Source organism: Falco peregrinus, chromosome 7, assembly GCF_023634155.1.
Source record: "Falco peregrinus isolate bFalPer1 chromosome 7, bFalPer1.pri, whole genome shotgun sequence".
Taxonomy (NCBI): domain Eukaryota; kingdom Metazoa; phylum Chordata; class Aves; order Falconiformes; family Falconidae; genus Falco; species Falco peregrinus.
The window spans coordinates 69,363,420-69,381,527 of NC_073727.1; the positions used below are offsets into that span (position 1 = coordinate 69,363,420).

The 18,108-nt window shown below is 42.2% G+C and overlaps 1 protein-coding gene across 3 annotated transcripts; it reads left to right on the forward strand.

Moving 5' to 3' along the window:
• The first annotated feature begins 10,851 nt into the window (after positions 1 to 10,851).
• On the forward strand, positions 10,852 to 16,962 carry CLN8 (CLN8 transmembrane ER and ERGIC protein). Of its 3 annotated transcripts, none has more exons than XM_055810858.1 (3): positions 10,852 to 11,038; positions 12,358 to 13,015; positions 13,416 to 16,962. In XM_055810858.1, the coding sequence occupies exons 2-3, from the start codon at positions 12,473 to 12,475 to the stop codon at positions 13,728 to 13,730; spliced, it is 858 nt and encodes a 285-aa protein (XP_055666833.1). In that variant the 5' UTR covers positions 10,852 to 11,038; positions 12,358 to 12,472; the 3' UTR covers positions 13,731 to 16,962. The 3 variants fall into 3 exon arrangements, with proteins under 3 accessions (XP_055666833.1, XP_055666835.1, XP_055666834.1); XM_055810860.1 differs by having other exon boundaries at positions 10,852 to 11,029; XM_055810859.1 differs by having other exon boundaries at positions 10,853 to 11,013.
• Positions 16,963 to 18,108: the final 1,146 nt, after the last annotated feature.

Consider the following 18,108-nt stretch of genomic DNA (forward strand, 5'->3'; position numbering starts at 1 on the left):
CGTATTCCCACCTTTGTCAGCAAGCCCTCACGGATGTCACACTGGGATCAGATAAGGACATTTTCACTGGCAGTGTTGCCCAAAAGGATTACAGAGAAGGTGACATTATTTGGGGCTGTAACCGTATCCTACTGAGAAATGTCCAATGACTGTTTTACTACTATGGCACCTTTTAAAATGCATTGCAGCACAGCCTGGGAACAATGTGCTCATTTGTCAAGATAATATACATCTAAGCATGCCTCTTGTTAAGCTCACAGTCAGGTATTTCTGAAGCTTAATCATCACTCTGCTGTGTTTTGGCTGGGGGTGATCAATTTAACCTTTCTGTGACTGTGTGTCAAATCACAATAAGCTGCTTTCTGGGGACTTGGGAGCACTGTAGTGGTAGTGGTGCACTGTAACTTGAAGTTACATCTCAGCATTTCACCAGATCAGCACAGTGACTTGTCTTTCACCTGTATTGGCGATGACTGAGTAGCATAAAAGCATTTTTTTGTCACGGGAGCTGACTTGCTGTGTTTCAAGAACCATCCAAGACAACTTGACTTTAGGCTGAGGAAGGGACATTTCTTAACACTGAAGGTATATTCCGTTCTTATACACCAAACAGTACACTGAAGCTCTAGGAATTAGACAAAAGCATTGACATGGTCATGTGGTGAGCCACCATACCATAATGTTTATATGTGCTACTCTCAGCAGTAAGATTTCACCCAATGCTTTTATGACAGTTTGCTATTTCTCTTTCATTAGTTATTTGCTAGCAGCTACTGGCCTTGCATCTTACACATAGAGGTAATAAGAATTGTATTCTCAGGGAGAAGGGTGTCACAATTTGCTGCTAGTTTTAGCCAAACGATACCCTGTCTTGCATTTGGTGCAGTGCTGGTCTTTTTCCTTCTGCCGGTTATAGCTACATCACACATGCCCAACTTAAGGTCTACTGTGTAAATGTTTGCTCAAGGATTTCTCCTTCGTAAAGCTCTTACACTGCTTTTTCTACCATTAAGGGTTGTTGCTTTATTAATCTTTTGCATATGACATTGTGCCAAATGCCAGTCATGGAAGTCACCATTAATTATGGAGGGACAGAAAATGGGCATGGCTCCTTCTGCGGCTCCAGGCTGTGTCAGCCAGAAGGATGTTGTGGCTCTCCTGCCAGACGGTACTGCTCCCTCCCAGGTGTTAGCTGAGCTGCTCGCAGTATTGTTGCTTACCTACACGGAGCTAAATGTGATAGGTCAGAAAAGGGTTACTTTTCAAAGTAACCCAGCATGCTTTGACAGGCACATAAGCAGCTCAGGAGCAGATTAGAAGGCGTAATAATCTGCAGCATGGATGGCGGGGGAGAGATGTTCAGCTGAGGACAATGCCTTCTGCTAGCACAACCAGATCCTGAGGTGAACATGTGCCCCAGCCTTAGTTTTGCTTGATTCCTCATCTCTCTAAATTAAGGAGCACAATAGGAAGTAGGATTTTCCTTTGGCAGCTTTTACCTATCCCAATCTGATTGGCGTATTGCCCCATTAATGCTGAATTTTAATTTGCCCACTGAGCACTCTGAAAGCTCCCTGCTTTGTTCTGATTCGCTTCCTACTCAATGCTAAAGACGCTGGCCTTGATCACATTGTGACTTCTGTTATGCAGCAATACCACGGTAATTAGTACATGAACTTATTCCTCTCCACTACTTTGGAAGAGGCTGAAGGAATTTTCTTATTTCTACTCATGTCCATTCATGAAAAATTTACCTTCTGTGATAGATGATGAGTTTGCAAGTTGTAATAACTCAAGTCATAAAAACTTAATTTAATAGATTGCACTTAAGGGATTTGTCGCTATGGCCAATGTATGCACTTCTTTCATGCTGCTTCCAGCTACTGATGCCAGCTCTGTACTGAATACAACATGGAATGGAGAATGTATAACTACTTAAATGGAGTAAAAAAAGAAGTGTGTATCTGGATCTTTATATTTGGGCTTGAGGCAAATTCGGAATTTTACTACTTATTGCTGTTGCAATATGTTGTTGATGATCAGATTTCCCCAGAAATCTGTCATTCTGAAGCACTCAAAGTATCTTTTTGTCTTTGAGTTTATCCTCTTCAGCAGTGGTAATGATTAATCTGATTCTCTTGGCATGCAGTTTTAAATCCAGTGACTTCAGCAGAATGAAACTATAACCTTAGCAAACAGAAATCTATTGCCTTGTCAGTGCAGAGTCCCTTTATATGTGCTGAAGGGTTGAATGCTCAGCAAACTCTCCTACAATGATTTCATGAGCACACCTGCTATCTCCTCTGTAGCCATTTTGATTTCTGATAGTGAAGGTAAATTTAGATTTCATTTATATGGAAAAGTGAGCTCACTCCTGCTGAAAGACCTTAAGGGAGGTTTCGTTTCACATCTTTCTGTTCCTGAGCTGGAAAAACGTTTCCTGAGGGATCTTTTATTTGTCCCTTAGGAAACCTGGAATTGCCTCAAGACCAAATCAGAATTAGAATTACTTGGCAGCTAAAACCTAGATTCTGATAATAGGCTATCCGTTGGAGATGCTGAAACAGCGGAGATCTTGTACCTTGCCACTGTCTGAACTGTCTGCTTATGACAGAGATGTTGACTAATTAATTGGCTGCTTCTGCCTTCAGTTTGTTATCTTTTTTTTCAGACATTTATTTCATTTGGATTCCTTCTATACAAGATACTCCTGATGCTTGGGAGTTTTGGTCTTCTTTTCCAAATAACTGGTAGAGAATTAGGGCCATTAATTTCTGTAGCTTGTGTAAGCAGGTATCACTTTTCTGTCGATTCACAAAAATGACAACTTCAGTATGAAGTTCAGTCCAGACTGTCACCTTTGTAGAAAAAAATGTACTCTGGTTACATTAAAGACCTCTACTATAACTCTTGGGCTTTTCCCTTATTAATATAATTGATTACAAAATAATGTCTTAGAAGATGTAGGAAGACTAAGAATCAGTTAAAGCAAGTAGTTACAGATGGGAATCCTTTTTTCAAGAACATGAAAACCAGTCTGTTTTCACACTGAGGGAAGATGTCAAGTTCTATGCAAGTGAAATGATAGGGTTAAGTAAGTCTTCTAGTAAGAAGTTAGTCATTACATGGAAGCCTGCTTTATTTAAGAGTCTCTATCAGTGTAAAACTGCAAAATTATGCAGAATATATTCTAATTTTCCTTGTGCTGTATTTTTAGATGCCTAAGTCTTCTGAAATAAAAGCATGCCACAAACAGTAACCAACACCCATCTTCGACATACCATGCACACTGAATAAACAGATAAAGTGTTGTGCTGTAGCATCATCATTTTCAAAGAAAGGAGGGTGGGTATGTAAGCGTAGCACAGCTTAGCCTTCAGACCATTACAGGCTGGCTCCTTCCATAGGCTGCTGGTCACTGTGGGGCTGTGCTGCAGCCTAACCCTTTGAATGTGAGGAAATATATACACACAGATTTAACAGATTACAGCCTCAGTCCGCAAAGATTTACTCATGTTTTTCACTGTGAGGAATCCCACTGAAATCTTTATAAAGTTGGGTGTGAACTTCTCTGAGACCTAGGCTTGAAAAACCTGTTCACGCTTCTGAGTAGCCATTACTAATTGCAAAATCAAATTGTTTCGAGAGAAGCAAGGCAAAGGAACTTGTTTCTTGTGATCTTTCTGCCACAAATTTCTCTCATACTACTGTAACACATTATTTCTGGCTGACTTGCATGGTCCTTAGCAACTTGCATAGTGAGTTGCCTCTGTGGCTGCATCTGCTGAGGTGCTGTTGGTTTTGGGCTGTCTGTGATAACTATGGACCTGTAGCTAAACAGGATAGAGGACTGTTGTTCTGTGGTGCGGCCTTTCTTTTCATGGGTACCAGCTGGAAGTTCCTTTCTACTGATTTTTATGAAACTTTTAAGAACATATTTATTTTGGATTAAACTGGCCAACTAGTTCAAAAGGTACTATGAGAATCTCCTGTGGGCTGATGCGCAAAAGCTAAGATTACATACATCCTTATTTATTTTATATTTTATAGTTCATTGATTGTGTGTTTTCCTTCAAATCTCCTTAAAATACTTGAAAGGCTACTATAATGGGTTATATCCATAACCTGTTATGATTTATTTCAGTGGGGTTTTGATTAAGCTTGCAAGAAATAGGAGAGAATAACTTGGCAGAGAATTCTCTGCCACATTTCTCTTTCTTTTTTTCTCAGCTTTGAAACACGTTATTTCCCCTCTGTGGATATGACTCTTGTGAATGGAAGGCCATTAGTTTTGCCCTTCACATTAAACTACCTGAAAGACCTACTGTAGTATGCAAGAATCTAGTGAAATAGTGTCAAGACCAGTTTAAATTTTACTGAAAGTGAAAATTCAGGAAGGATGGAATACAACGAAACAGAAAAAGCCCACACAGGACTTGCCCACGAACTAGTATAAATGAATTCAGTGGTCACATGCTGGATGGTGCTTCTGTTTCAACACACCAGAGAGTTGCTATAATGCAGTAAATAGCAGACTGTGATGAAAACTCTAGACTCATTTAACACTCTGACAGATTTGTGGCAGTCATCAAATGCTTGACTCTTGACCACTGCATATAAAGATAGCTTTGGAGAGAAAGGAGGTATTAGGAAGGTTTTTTAGCACCGGTGGCTTAGTTAAATTAAAAACTGTATTAAATATTAAGAGACTGGATAACTGCTATTTACTTACATTAATATGGGTTTGTAGAATTTATTTTTGGGAATATCTGAAGTAAACGGTTAGAATCTTCTTATTCCAAATAAAGTTAAATAGACTATAATATAATATAAAAAAGGATTTCCATCTTTTGCAAGCCTAGAATAACCTGCCATGAAAGGGGCTCATTTTCAGCTGCTGTTTTAAACATATCTTACATTTCTCCCAACTATTCCTAGCAAAATGTTTTAACAAAAATAATTTTTCTTTCCATTTGTTCTCCATTTCTAACACTGATTGTTGCTTCACACTCTTGTCATTATTGCACAGCACTGCAACTTGTGAAATACCCGAATTACTCCATTTGGAGCTAAAAAGAGGAAAATGGCTTGTCACCTTACATCCTCTTTACTGCTCATGGACTACTTATTCCAAGAAGTCATTTAAGCTGTTGAAAACCTTGTCAATATGATAGATTTGCTGTCATTTTACTGAAATCCCCAAAGATAAACTTATTAGATTACTGACTGAGGCCACAGAAATGCTTCTGGTTTTTGCCCACTACTGCTAAACAGTAATTGTAAGGTCCTTGACTTCCTTTCAGATAGTTTTCACAGGAACTGTTTGAAGCTGTCTACAGATACAACTGAAGGATGGTCTGAGGTGGTAATCTGGTATCAAACCCTTGCTAGACACCTATTGGTAAACCAGTCACTGGCTGCTCTAACCTGACAAACATCATTTTGTCTGCTGGTAAAGTCCCTAGCCTCTATTCAGATGACGCTGCCCAGAGCTAAATGAAACTCCAAAATGATAAGCATATATTCCATGAGACAAATACAGGATTTTCCTTTGGTTCTTGAAGGGGCACTGGAGTTACCCGGGTGAGAAATGGGAAAGAAGGAATAGAGATTCTGGGTAAGCCTGAAACACTAGTTAGACCTATCATGACTACAGCTGTGAAGCAAGAGCCTAACTACTAAGGCAGAATAACCTGTTCCAGCAAACATGTTAAGGCACATAGATTGGTGAGAGAGGAATAAAAAGGTTCAACTGCGAACCCAAGCTTGTATCATCACCTCGTGCTAGTTACCTGAAGCCACCCAGAAGCAACTGAGGAACTTATATTCAGGACTGGATACAGTCAGTATTATTCTTCTTTATTATTCCTATGGGGTAAAATAAGTGGTTATAGTGTCACCAGTGATGCTGGGCAGCAGGAGGTGAAAATCCTTAGGGAGGAGCATAAAGAGGCATTGACTGTCCAGGGGTCTAAAAGAGTAAGGGAGAAGAAGGGGAAAAGATTTATATAATTAAATATATTTAAGCAGTGATTCAAGAGACATGTTTATGGTACATGAAACACAGAGCAGCCTGCAATTTGGAAAGAAACTAAGGCGGCTTTGGAGTGAGGTGTGAACTTAAGGAGACAAAGAACAGGTAAAGCAGCAACATCTCTTGTATTACAGATTAATTGCAGGGCTAATGGGAGAGAGAACTTGAGATTTAGAGAAAATCTTGAGAGAAATGGTTGGACCAAGCAGGAGAGACCTTGAGAGTATTTTGTATCAAAATAGAAATAGAGAAAAAGGAGTAGGATATACTGCCTTGAATGGAAATAAAAGAATGAGAAGGGAGGAAATACTGAAGGAATAATTGCCCAAAGGCTGTACTTGGTGAGGTCCAATTAAGCAGTGGACCGAGAATGGCCAGACGTCACAGGGTCAGTGTGGGTATGATAAACATCCTGAACTGTGTCTACACCCAGTAAAGTGGTTTTTTTTTTTTAGTGAGACTGGGATATATGGCAGTACTCAACAGCGCTTGTATGCCTCCAGCATTTTCATTAAGTGTTTGCAAATTAAAGAGAAATGAAGAATAATCTTGAGAGGGACTGAGCAAAGAATCTCCAGTTCTGCATTACTTGAAATATCTGGAAAGATTCAAGCAGGCAGAAACAGCCAGTTTCATTGCTGTGACTATTCCCGCAACTGGTAGTTCAAAGTCTGGATACTCAGCAGATCTGAATATTTTAAGGTTTTGAGAATATCAAGTGCTTTGAGGCAACTATTATCGCTATCTGTTCTGGAGCATAAGGAGTAACTTATTTAAAACCAACCACAAGTCAAATAGAGTCTGCGGAAAGTAGTGATTTCAGGTCCTGAGGAAAACAAACCAGCCTGGCTAGATTAATATGTTATGAAATGTAAAGACTTTCTGAATCCTTGGCACACACGAAGGCCTTGTAATACAGGTTTTCTGAAAGAAGTCGAGTATGCTTGCTATTAGCTGAGAGGAAAAATGCCTTAAACAAGCATGTTCAAAGTGCTCCTTGGAACAACTGTAGTTTGCATGTAGGAACACTGCATAAGTACTTGTTTGCAAGAATCAGGAGAACTTTGAGAGTATGTGTAAAACATTAACTAAGCAAGATTACAAATTTAGTATTCCCACAGAGTTCCTTGAGGCAGGCATGTTGTAAAACTCCCAAAGACTTGAAGCAAAGCTCCCACAGTTAGTAGTAAAGCTTCCACAGATTTGAATGCAGATTAGTAGGTGGTAGAGGAGCAAATTTCAGTTTAAAAAAGAACCACGTAACTGAAGATATGTGATTACATGACAGGTCAGTACACCTTGTGCGTACATGCATGGATTGGTGTGGAAATGTGCAAGCTTTTCTGAAACTTTGGGAAGAGAGGGCTAAAACCTTTTGAGAAGTCAACAAGGTCTTGACATTTAAAGTAGCAGTAGATTATTTTTTTTCATCCTCTGTTGGAAAGATTGCTAGCTCATGTTTCATTTATACTCAGAGGGCTTAGTTCAACATACAGTACCACTGACTAAAAGTTCCTAGTATTCTGGAATTAAAAAATGAATGAAAATAACCTAAGATGCTAACTTCAGTTCCTTCATATGCTACTCAGAGGATGACAGTGTGCTATAAAATGATCAGGGAACAGCCTCATTGGCAGGATTCCTTCCAATCTCCATCCCTTCACTGCTGCCATAGATAATTTCTGGCCACTTTGCCATCATGCCGTAACTCCTGTACAGAGAAAACTTTCCACTGTTGCCATAGCAAAAGGCAGAATTCAGGGTGGCTTATTCTGGACTCTTCTGCCCTTCCATGTCGAAGGCAAATCTTTACAGGGTAAATAGTTGTCTGCAATGGATGGATTAATTAATTTGATAATGGGATTAAAACTCCTTTCTCAACTCATCCCTAAATCGCATAACTCACTGCCAATGGACATATAAGTACCACTTGGCTATATTCTGTATTCTCACCACACATACACACAAGCACTCATACATGTCCTATAACCGTCATCCTGCAGCCTCTCCACAAACTGTAGGCTTCCCTCTCACTGAAGGGCTCACTGGTTGGCTTTGTGTCCTCCACACACATCTCCTAAGCCTCTGCCTTTAAGGTGGTCTCATGCCACTGAGAAGGTACTAGTTTGCTTCTGAAAGTACACGGAGCAGGAAAAGGACTTTGGATTGTCTCACTCTGATTTGGGGAGTGAAGAAAAAGACAGCAATAAAACTAAGAAATTTTAAACTATCATCAGCTATATGTATATTTGTAAATACGAATATTTGTATTTGGAGCTACTGATTCATTACGTCATGCAATGTTTACATATTAGTATGCTACCTGGAATAAGTCCAGCCTATGCCAACTAGTACTTTTCTAGACACTTCCTGGGTATTGGGCATTTGAAGCGGGGGTCTGGTCAAAATTACCTTCTGAGGTCAACATTTCTATGGATGTTTTGGGAGATAGTATGTGCTAAAATCATATTCAGTGGTCAGCTGGGATGTAGCCATCCTGTCTCAGAGTAAAAGCCAGCTCCCACATGAGGGGCTGTATAGGTGTAGCTATTGAGGCAACCAAACCCAGATACTGTAATGGGCAAAAAAATCATGTTCTTTTCTTGACCGCAGGCAAGCAATACTGAACCAGCGTAAAGAGGCTCTTAGCTACAAGGGGCAGATAATCCAGACTGCAGGCAGGGCTCCCTGCCTGGAGCTGCTCTTTGCTCTTCCAGCCATGAGATTCTGAAGATGCTGAGGAACTCTTCCAAAATCGAGACAGTGCAGATAGGAAATTTAGCTTTGGACAGGTCATGCTGTAGCATCCAGCCAGAATGGCTGTACAAGGGAAACTGAATATGACATAATATGGACATGAGCCTTGCTGCAGGAAAAACTATTCTGAAATACCTGAAGTGATCGTAATTACCATAATGAGGCACCTATTACAAAGTTGTCACTAAGTATGGTTGTAGTATCAGTAGATTCAGAAAGTAACACTAAACTATTTCATCATGGCTACTGCTGGTAGTAATAAAAAAACATGTGATATTGCTTGAGAAGGCAAGAAAGGCAGCGAAGACAAGGAAAATCCCCAGGAAAGACAACAGTCTATCTGGGATCTTGTTTTTTATAGTATGATCATGGTTCCTCATATGTAAGTAAAAAAAATCTCTTGCCTCAAGGTGTTAAAATTTAAAGAAATTCTTTAAAGACAGCTACGGGGAAAAATAAAAGTAGGGGACACTAAAGCACGTGACCTTGGTGCATCATGTTACTTGAGAGGGCAGCTTCTTCCAATAATAGCTCACCCAGCTTTTGCTTGTTCAGCTTTCTTATCCTTTTCATGTTACCCAGGACAGGTCCAGCATCTGTCAAGGAACAGAGGTTATTAAACAAATAATCAACCAGCTACGAAGCACTTCTCAAGTGACAGCTCCCCCAAATCCTCTGTTTAGCATCTCTAAGGCATTACAGCCCCTCTTCCCTGTCAGGGTTAGTAAATGGTTCTGATTGTATCCCAAAGCTTTGCAACAACTTTACTCTCACTTTTGTGCAAAGACGAATCCTTAGGTCTACAAGGCCAGCTTGGCAGTGCATGTCATTAGGATCTCTGTCACTTTATCATGAGTGTGCTCTCTGCATGAAATAAGCATTTTGGCTGAAAATTCTCACCCTGCACTTACTGCTGAGCCTGGGCGCCCTGGCCGGAGGTGAGGTTACTGGTAGTGCGGTGGTGGGTGTGCTCTGGCGTGTGACTCACGTCTGTGGCACCCAGGTAGTGTCTGGGTGCGTGGGCACGACTCCAGCCAAACCCTCGTGTCACTTGGGGCTGCCTGCAGAGGAGCTCGGAGGGAAGGTGTGATACCTCCGAACCTCACACCCAGCAGGTTACATGAGTTGCAGGCGGGTAGGTGCTGTTACCAGACTTTTCGCACAAACAGCTGAGGCTAGCTGCCCGTATCTGAACCACTGAGGCAGCACATGAACAGGTCTTACTTTTCACAGAGCTCCGGGGGTCCCTCAGGGGCAGATTTACCGCATTAGCCATTAAAAGCAAATGCACAAAACGCCTCCTGCCCAGTTATCCTGTGGCAAGACTCGGTTTTCCACAGGGAACAGCAGCGCTCCCCTCTCCCCGCCGGCAGCTGGGCACGCCTCAGGCTTCCAGGACTGGTCGCCCAGCTCTGGCCTCCCATCACAAGCCGACCCAGCTTCGGATTTTGGCTGTTCTGGGCCAGTCCTCTGTGTACGGGAAGCTGTAGCTTGATTCTATCTCATTTTTGTGTTGGCTTTTTGGCAGAATCCCCCGGTCTGCTGCGGGCCTGAGCCATCCCCTGGCGGCCGTGGGGCTGAGGCGCGGCCCCGGGCCCGCCCGCCCGGCGGGGCTTCGGCCACCGGCCCCGGCGATGTTCGCAGGGCCCGGCCAGGCTGAGTCCCTGGGATGACAGCGTCGGTTTCCACAAGTATGGAGAGATTCATAGAGCAGAACTCCGTGACATCACTTTAATAATTTGCCGTCTTTAATGAAATTGGGTAATTACAGTTGAAGGTACCGGCTGTGGCATCACTGCTCGTTCTCTTTTTGTACTGTTATTGTGGAACAGCCGCGTGTAAAATGCTAACCTTTCAGTGGTGGCGGAACACCCTGTACGCAAGGCTCCCCTCCGGAGGGGCGGCGCGGCGCCGAGGGGCCGGACGGAGCCAGACGCCCCGCCGCCCCGCGCCTCCTGCCCAAATGGTTTAGGCGCGTCCCCCCCCCCGCGCCGCCGGTGGTTCGTGCCGCCGGGCCAGCGCGCAGGGGGCGGTGGCGGCGGCGGCGTCTGGCGCATGCGCAGAGGGGCGTGTGGCGGCGGCGCCGCTGGGGGCTGTTGTTGTGGGAGCCCCGGCGGGTCGGGTCGGCCCGGGCGCTGCCGGGAGGCCGGTGGGGACGGCTTGCCGCCGGGGCAGTCCCGGGGCCGGGAAGGGCCGGCCCGCCATCGCGGGCAGCGCTGGCGGTGAGCAGCGGCGGGTGTGAGTGAGGTCTGTGCGCCGGGGCCGTCCCCCCGGCGCTGCGTGAGGGGCTCGGCGGGTGGGGCGGGGGGCGGCGGCGGGGGCTGCGCGGGAGCGGGGAAGCTGCCGCGGCCCGGCTGGGGCCAGGCTTGTCGCAGTGGGTCGCGCTGGCCAGGGTATGTTCGTGCCATCGGATTAGTGCAGGTTACCCCGGGTTTTCCGCCGGTAGGTGGGGGGAGCTGCTGGGACCCCACCCTCGAGTCGGTGCTGTCAGGTGTGGGGCCGTGGGGCGGGCATCGGGCCCTGGGACGGCGCTGCCAGCCCGCCGCCCCGGCTCGGAGGGGGCGTCTGCGGGCGGCGGCCGGGCAGAGCAGGTCCCTGCAGGGGGAGCGTGTGGTGGCGGGGCTGCGGCGTGCTGGAGGAGGCGGGGGCATCCCGCCGGGGGCTCTGTACGAGGTGGTCGTTGTGGCTTTTTTGGTGTAGCTCCCACCGAACTGCCGAACGCGCTGTGGGTTTGAGCATTTACAGGCTGCGGTGGGTCCAGTGGTCACGCTGTTATCACTTAAATATTTCATAAAATGAGCTGGCATTCAGATATTTTAGTAGTATCTGGCTCTTCCCTCCCCACACTTGTTGTTTTTGAACTGTGCTGTGTTCAGGAACTTTCAGCGAACTTGAGGCACTTGCTGTTCAGTTAATTACACTAATGTTGTTAATACATATTAATGCTGCTTGTCTGCATTCCATAATCTTCTTGCCTTTTTGGAGTATGTTTTGTTTTGGAAAGTGGTTTAATATTCAGAAACTGATTGCAAAGTCTTGTTTTGAGATATGATCCTGAAAGCCCTTTTCTGTGTAACTGGTCCTGCTTTCTGTGTAGTTTTTGTAGTTTTATGTCCCGGATCTGTATTTGAGATTCTGAATTGCACCCAAAGGCATAGGAAGTGGTGGAAAACCAGTGAGGGAAGTGGTGGAAAACCAGTGAGGGAAAAGCAGGGGAGTAGGAGAATATTGGAGTACAATAACAGCACACTGCTGTCGAAATAAGTAAGAAAATAGTTTACTTTGTGTTTTCTCTTCCTCTTTCTTGCCTTTCTACTCTGCCCTCTTCAGCTTTTGTTTCAGTGTGTTACTTTGTACTAGCACAGATTTTCCAGCCCAATTGTTAATCTTAAAACACATTGCTAAAGGTTTTTTTGTCTGGCTACCTGTCTTTGGTTTGAATATGCTTAATGGCAACAGGACCAAAGACATAACTGCAGTGGAAATGAGTTCTTTATGGTTTAGTAGCTATGTATATGGATGACTTAAAAATTCACTTTTTTTTTTTTTTTCTCTCCTTGTTCCAGATGGAAGAGTTCATGGTTTCTGGTTTGCATAATAGCAGAGGCTGAATAGGCATAAAGGAGACTATAGTGTGGGTGAGAAGCCCCATGCAAAACTTTGCTCTGTAAAAAAGAAGAAATGAATCCTACAAAGGATGACCCAGTGTTTGGGACCATTTTTGACTGGGACTATCTCTTATGGGAAGTTCGTTTGACATTTTTAGCTGCTGGTTTTTTAATCTACTTGGGAGTATTTCTTCTGTCTCACTGGTTGTCTTCATGGATAAGTACCACTTATCGTGCCTTACATGCAAAGGAGAAGGTGTTTTGGAATATGGCAGTCACACGTGGTATGTTCGGACTCCAGAGTTGTGTTGCTGGCTTATGGGCTTTGCTCATAGATCCTGTTTTCCATGCTGACAAAGTGTATTCGCAGCAAAAGTGGAGTTGGTTTAACTGTTTAATAGCTGCTGGATTTTTCTTGCTTGAAAATGTAGCTGTTCACGTGTCTAATGTTATTTTTAGAACATTTGATGTGTTCTTGGTAGTTCATCACTTGCTTGCTTTTGGTGGCTTAGCTGGTCTCGTAATTAATGTGAAATCTGGACATTATCTGCCTTTGATGGGAATGTTGCTGGAGATGAGTACTCCCTCAACATGCATTTCCTGGATGCTTCTAAAGGTAAGAATATGATAATTTTCAAATTATGTTTGTAACAGTTTTCGTGCATCTCACTTGTACATAAGTAATCTGTGGTTTCCCTAGACAGCTTTTCAGCAAAACTGTGTTCATCTAACCAGTATCCATGTTACTGTGATACTTGCTTTTGTCATGATGGTAGTTCTGTAGTCCTCTGTTTTGATTTCTGTGCAATGCTGTGTGCGTGTGGAGAGTGAGATGGTCAGATTCGTTCTGAGTTTGGGTTGCCGTATGCGTGTGGAATATCATAGCTCTGCATTGAAAAAATGCCCGAGAGTATGCGTGTGTGAAAGCTGGGTATTTGATTAGTTCTACAGATTCCTCAGTTCCTTATCTTGAAGTACTTATCACTTCTGCATACTTTCTGTTCTTGTTTTTCTAGGCTGGCTGTGCTAACACCTTTTTCTGGAAGGCAAACCAGTGGGTGATGATCCACCTGTTTCACTGTCGCATGATTCTTACTTACCACATGTGGTGGGTGTGTATTTTCAATTGGAATTCTGTGATGGAAAATCTGGGACTACTTCATTTCATTGTTTTATTTTCGGGATTATTTGCCGTTACACTAATACTCAACCCATACTGGACATACAAAAAAACTCAGCAACTCCTCAGCCCAACTGACTGGAACTTTGAAAATAAAGCAATGGAAAATGGAAAACTGAATGGTGAAACACAGCAGAAGAAGAGGATATAACACTGAAACATCTGTTTCCTAATAGGGTAGAGGAAGGATACAATGCGAAGTAATTCTTTGCCCGTGAACTAGAAGCCTTTGCGAGAAGCTCATTAATGCGTTGATTCCTCGCTGGTAGTATTCTGTTTGCACCAAAAGTATTTAAAAGCATTGTTTGTTTCATATGTGCATAGACAAAAGATCTTAGACTTCTTAGTTAAGAATTACACCAACCATCAGGTTGGACAGTATTTGATGATGTAGTAGTGACATGTTCTATAACGGCATCCTTTGTCCTAACGCTTCAAAGTGGCTTTATAGTTTAGTTGTCTATTAAGCTCGGCTTGAATCAAGTTTAGCTTAAATTCTACTTCACATATGTCAGAGATACTGATACTGGAAACTATGTTAAATGGTTTATTAAGGTCAGTTATGACCCAAGTTAGGTATGCATGGGTACCTAGTTCCCGTGTGCCATTAAGTCATTCCAAGGGGCTGAATTGGTCAGTGGTAGAATGCAGTCATGGCTGTGTTTGGGTTTTGGTTTTATTTTTTTCTTTTAAGTGCACTTGAGGAAGATAGTTGTTTGAGTTTCACTGTCAAAGTGAGTTGTAGTTTCCATGTTGCTGTCAGTATGGGAAGAGTTCATATCCATCACAAATATACATATGGGGATGCAGGCATTCATTATACTGGTGGTCTAGCTAAGTAATCATAGTGGTCCCTTCCAGACTTGAAATCAGTGAAATACAAGAGGCAATGACAGAATGTTTAACTTTGTTTCATCCCTGAAAAGATTGCTGGTTGGTTATTAAAACTATTTTCTTGACCACATGAGTGGTCATGCAGTTAGTTCTGCTAGTGCTCCTGTTTATGGTTTCTCTTATTTTTGGAAATTTTCTTAGTTATAGAGGTTTTAGAATCTGAGGTGACTCCTCTGTGGAGGAAACCCCATATCACCTCCTTCAGGAGTTCAATTGTTCTTTTACTATTTTTATTTTACTTTGAAGAACATACAAAGTGATGCTAACAATCCTTTGCACTTTACCTGCCATGTCACTGAATCTTTCCTTGACCTAAAGAACAGGGTTACTTTTTAGACAGGGACTTGGCAAATTGCAGTAGATGTTCTCCCACTAACAGTATTGGTCTGGTGGTTTCTGGGTGAAATGTTGGGAAGTGGATAAAGGTGTAAAGATCACGATGGAAAAGAGTGACGCCCAGTGGCAGGAGAATGACAAAGCTACTAATTAGTTTTGGTGCACTGAACTAGTGAGATAAAAAGCCTGATAGTTGAAACGTTGTTGTGTAGTGTGATGTGACTGCTACACAGATTTATTTTCCAAAGTAATGACTGGGCAAGCCCAAGCTGTGAAGATTTTTAGGTCATGGCATGCATTAGAGGCTTTGAGTACTCATCTGTGGTGGAGCGTATTGTTTTAAGTGTGTGCGGGAAGCATTGTGTGGTGTAAACAACTACATTTTATTAATTTTTGGTAAGTGAAGGGAGAAAGCTAGTGGTGAGATTACATAAAGTGAATTAGGGAATGCAGCAAGCACAGAGTTAAGAGCTTCTCTATAAAGGGGAGGAAACGTCTTCCTATTAGGTCACAAATGTGTAGCCAGATCTTGTTGATAGTGATGAAATGGTGAATATCTGAAACTGCCTGTTCAAAACTGGGCTGAGAGGGTCATAGTAATTTTACACAGCAACCCTACCTATTACTCTGCTGATACTCAGTACAGAAAATCTAAATTTTGTGCTACCTTCTAAGCAGGCCAGAATGATGTTGTGGTGTTTTGGCAGTGTCTCATGTCTGGATGCCTTCCTATATAAAAAAAGAGTTCTCTAAGACTTGAAATTACATACCTCTCCTGAGGAGTTGTGTGCAGGAGAGTAATGTCAAAAGTACCTTAGGAGGGATGAATTCCTTAGAAGCCGAACCCAGCTATGATATCCAAATGCCTATCTTGCAGAATCCAGACCTCATTTGTAGGAGTTCCAGGGGGGAAGGCAGAGGGTGAGTAACCAGATATCAAAATGGTGTTGTGCTCTATGCAGCTTAAAATTTAAATGTTTGGAATCGATAAAACAAGGTAATAATTACAAAAGTTCCAGCCACATAATTCTGAAGAATCTTAACAGAAAATGGAAGCATCAGAAGATAAGTAAGTTTGGGCCAAGGCTGTAATTCTTGTAGGGGTTGGCTAAAGGTGGTGAAGTTTCTATGTGTTGAAGTACAAGAACATGGAGGATTGGGATTAGTAGTGAATATGGGACTGAAAAAAATTAGGTGTGGTTAAAGCAAAGAGATGGATAGTTATGTCAGTGGCACCAAAATTTTAAAGTTTAATATTTTGTATTGTTAATTTCTGTAATTTTAAGTGGGTTTTTAATCTTTCATGCAAAGTATTTTTTTATCATAATAAGGCAGCCTTTTCGGTATCTATCTTACTGTGAGCTTTTTTAATGCAAAGACTGTTATGGCATATTTAAAAATATTTTGCCTGTCTTAACTACCTAGTTAATAATACCTAAGAACACCTGTTAACCTAAGCACTGCTAGAACAAGAGAGCTATGCAATAAAGCAAACAGCCGCACTCATTTCAGTTGGTTTGAGAGGTGAGGGCACTTTACAGCCCAGCTAGAAATACAACAGGGCATAAAAATACAGACAGCCTTTCTTCTTCATCTTGCTGGCTTAGGGTTGGAGTTACTAGTTATGTTACACAGAGCCTCTTTTTTTTTTTTTTTTTTTTGTAATACTTGAGTGTTTTCTTCATTGCCTTTTGGCTGCTCCCTTCAAGAGGGTTTTCTGGCTTATGATTGTGGATGACTGCATTGCTGCTCCAAAAAAACACTGAAAAAGTTCTCTGAGGGTTTTGGTGTCTTAACTACTCTTATAATTTAAGTGCTGCTTTTCAGCCCAAAGGGAGACTAGCCGTAATTTGTTTATAAACTTTGTTAATATGAAACTAATTCTAGTCCTGTTGGGCCTCTCATAAGGCCTCATCTGCAAACTCATGTAGAAGATTCACAGTCAGCCTCAGTAGTGGCTGGATCAGGTCACAGGCTGTGCTCCTTCCATGATTTGGAAAACTTGTATATTATGGTTTTGGGTGAATTTTTTGTCTACCTAGGTGACTGTTGGAGACTTCATCCTGCTTTCCTGGGCAAGCCTATTCAAGGAGTGCTGTTTGAGACAACAAATTATGATGGGGGTGGGAGTGTTTTGTGGGGTTTGGTTTGGTTTTGGTAAAGAAAAATGTCTGATCTAAGACACCCTGGCCAAGTCTCTGGTTCTTACTGTCTTCATACAGCGTTCCTAAATCGCAGTTTGTGTTTGCCTCCATTTGTGTCTTGTCTTTTATGTTTTTTTCCCAAAATCTGTCATTGTTTTCCCTCCCACCCACCAGTTTTTCTGTAATATTTACTCTTACTTGCAGTACTGGTCATGATCTTGCAGCAGTCATGTTACCACAGTGATACCTTTGTCTAATAAGTTTTCAGCAGTTACTGTTGGGCCCTTCTTCCACTAAGTACCCATGTTCTAATTTTTCAGGGTTTTTTTGCTTTTTCCTGATAACACTGATTAAATATTGATGCAGTGTACAGTTATAGGCCACCTTTCTTAACCTCAGGGAGACTCCCACTTAAAGTGAATTTAGAAGTGTTAAGTAAATTCAAGCGTGCTCTGGTACAATATAATGTTTGTTGAATGGTACAGCATCTTTACACTGTGTACATAAATAAAAGTATTTTATTGAATAATTGTCTACTGTGAGTTTCATTTACTGATTAAAATAATGCCTATTTTTTACTTGCTATTTGTAGCTTAGTTTTTGCAGTGTAAGCACTAAAAAAATGACTTGTTTATTTGAAATAATTCGTTAAACTTGACAAATGTGATGTCATATCCATGGAAATAGCTATAAAACCTTGTAAAGTAATGTCCCTTCAACATACTATTAACGTGAGCATGTCTAGTTAAGTGTCTGCAACACTAGAAGCTCCCCTATATGTAAGTATGTATTAAAAACGGCTAAAAAGCATCACTTGGAAATTACCCTTCTGACTTGTGTATTTGAAGTGTGTGCCTCATCTTTGCATTAGGCTCTTAACTGTGACGGCACTTCATTTGATGCCATGTGACACTTCACGGTTTGGTATGAGGCGCTTTAAATCTTTAAAAAAACCCAAACAAACCCCAGAAACTTGTCTCATTGCTAAATAACAATATAAAATTCTAAGCATTAAACGCATGTGTCTTGCATGGTGCTTTGCAGGAATTCCTGATGCTTGTTAGCATTAGCGGGTTAAAGGAAAATAGTGTCATTGCTGGCTCTTTAATTATAAGAATGCACTTTGTAAGCAACTGGCTGGCATAATTTTGCTAG

What these genes read in the sequence shown, in the direction of transcription:
- CLN8 (XM_055810858.1), top strand. Translation starts at nt 12,473, where the DNA reads ATGAATCCTACAAAGGATGACCCAGTGTTTGGGACCATTTTTGACTGG. An exon ending in TTTCCTGGATGCTTCTAAAG is followed by an intron (nt 13,016 to 13,415) that starts GTAAGAATATGA and finishes TTGTTTTTCTAG; the next exon opens with GCTGGCTGTGCTAACACCTT.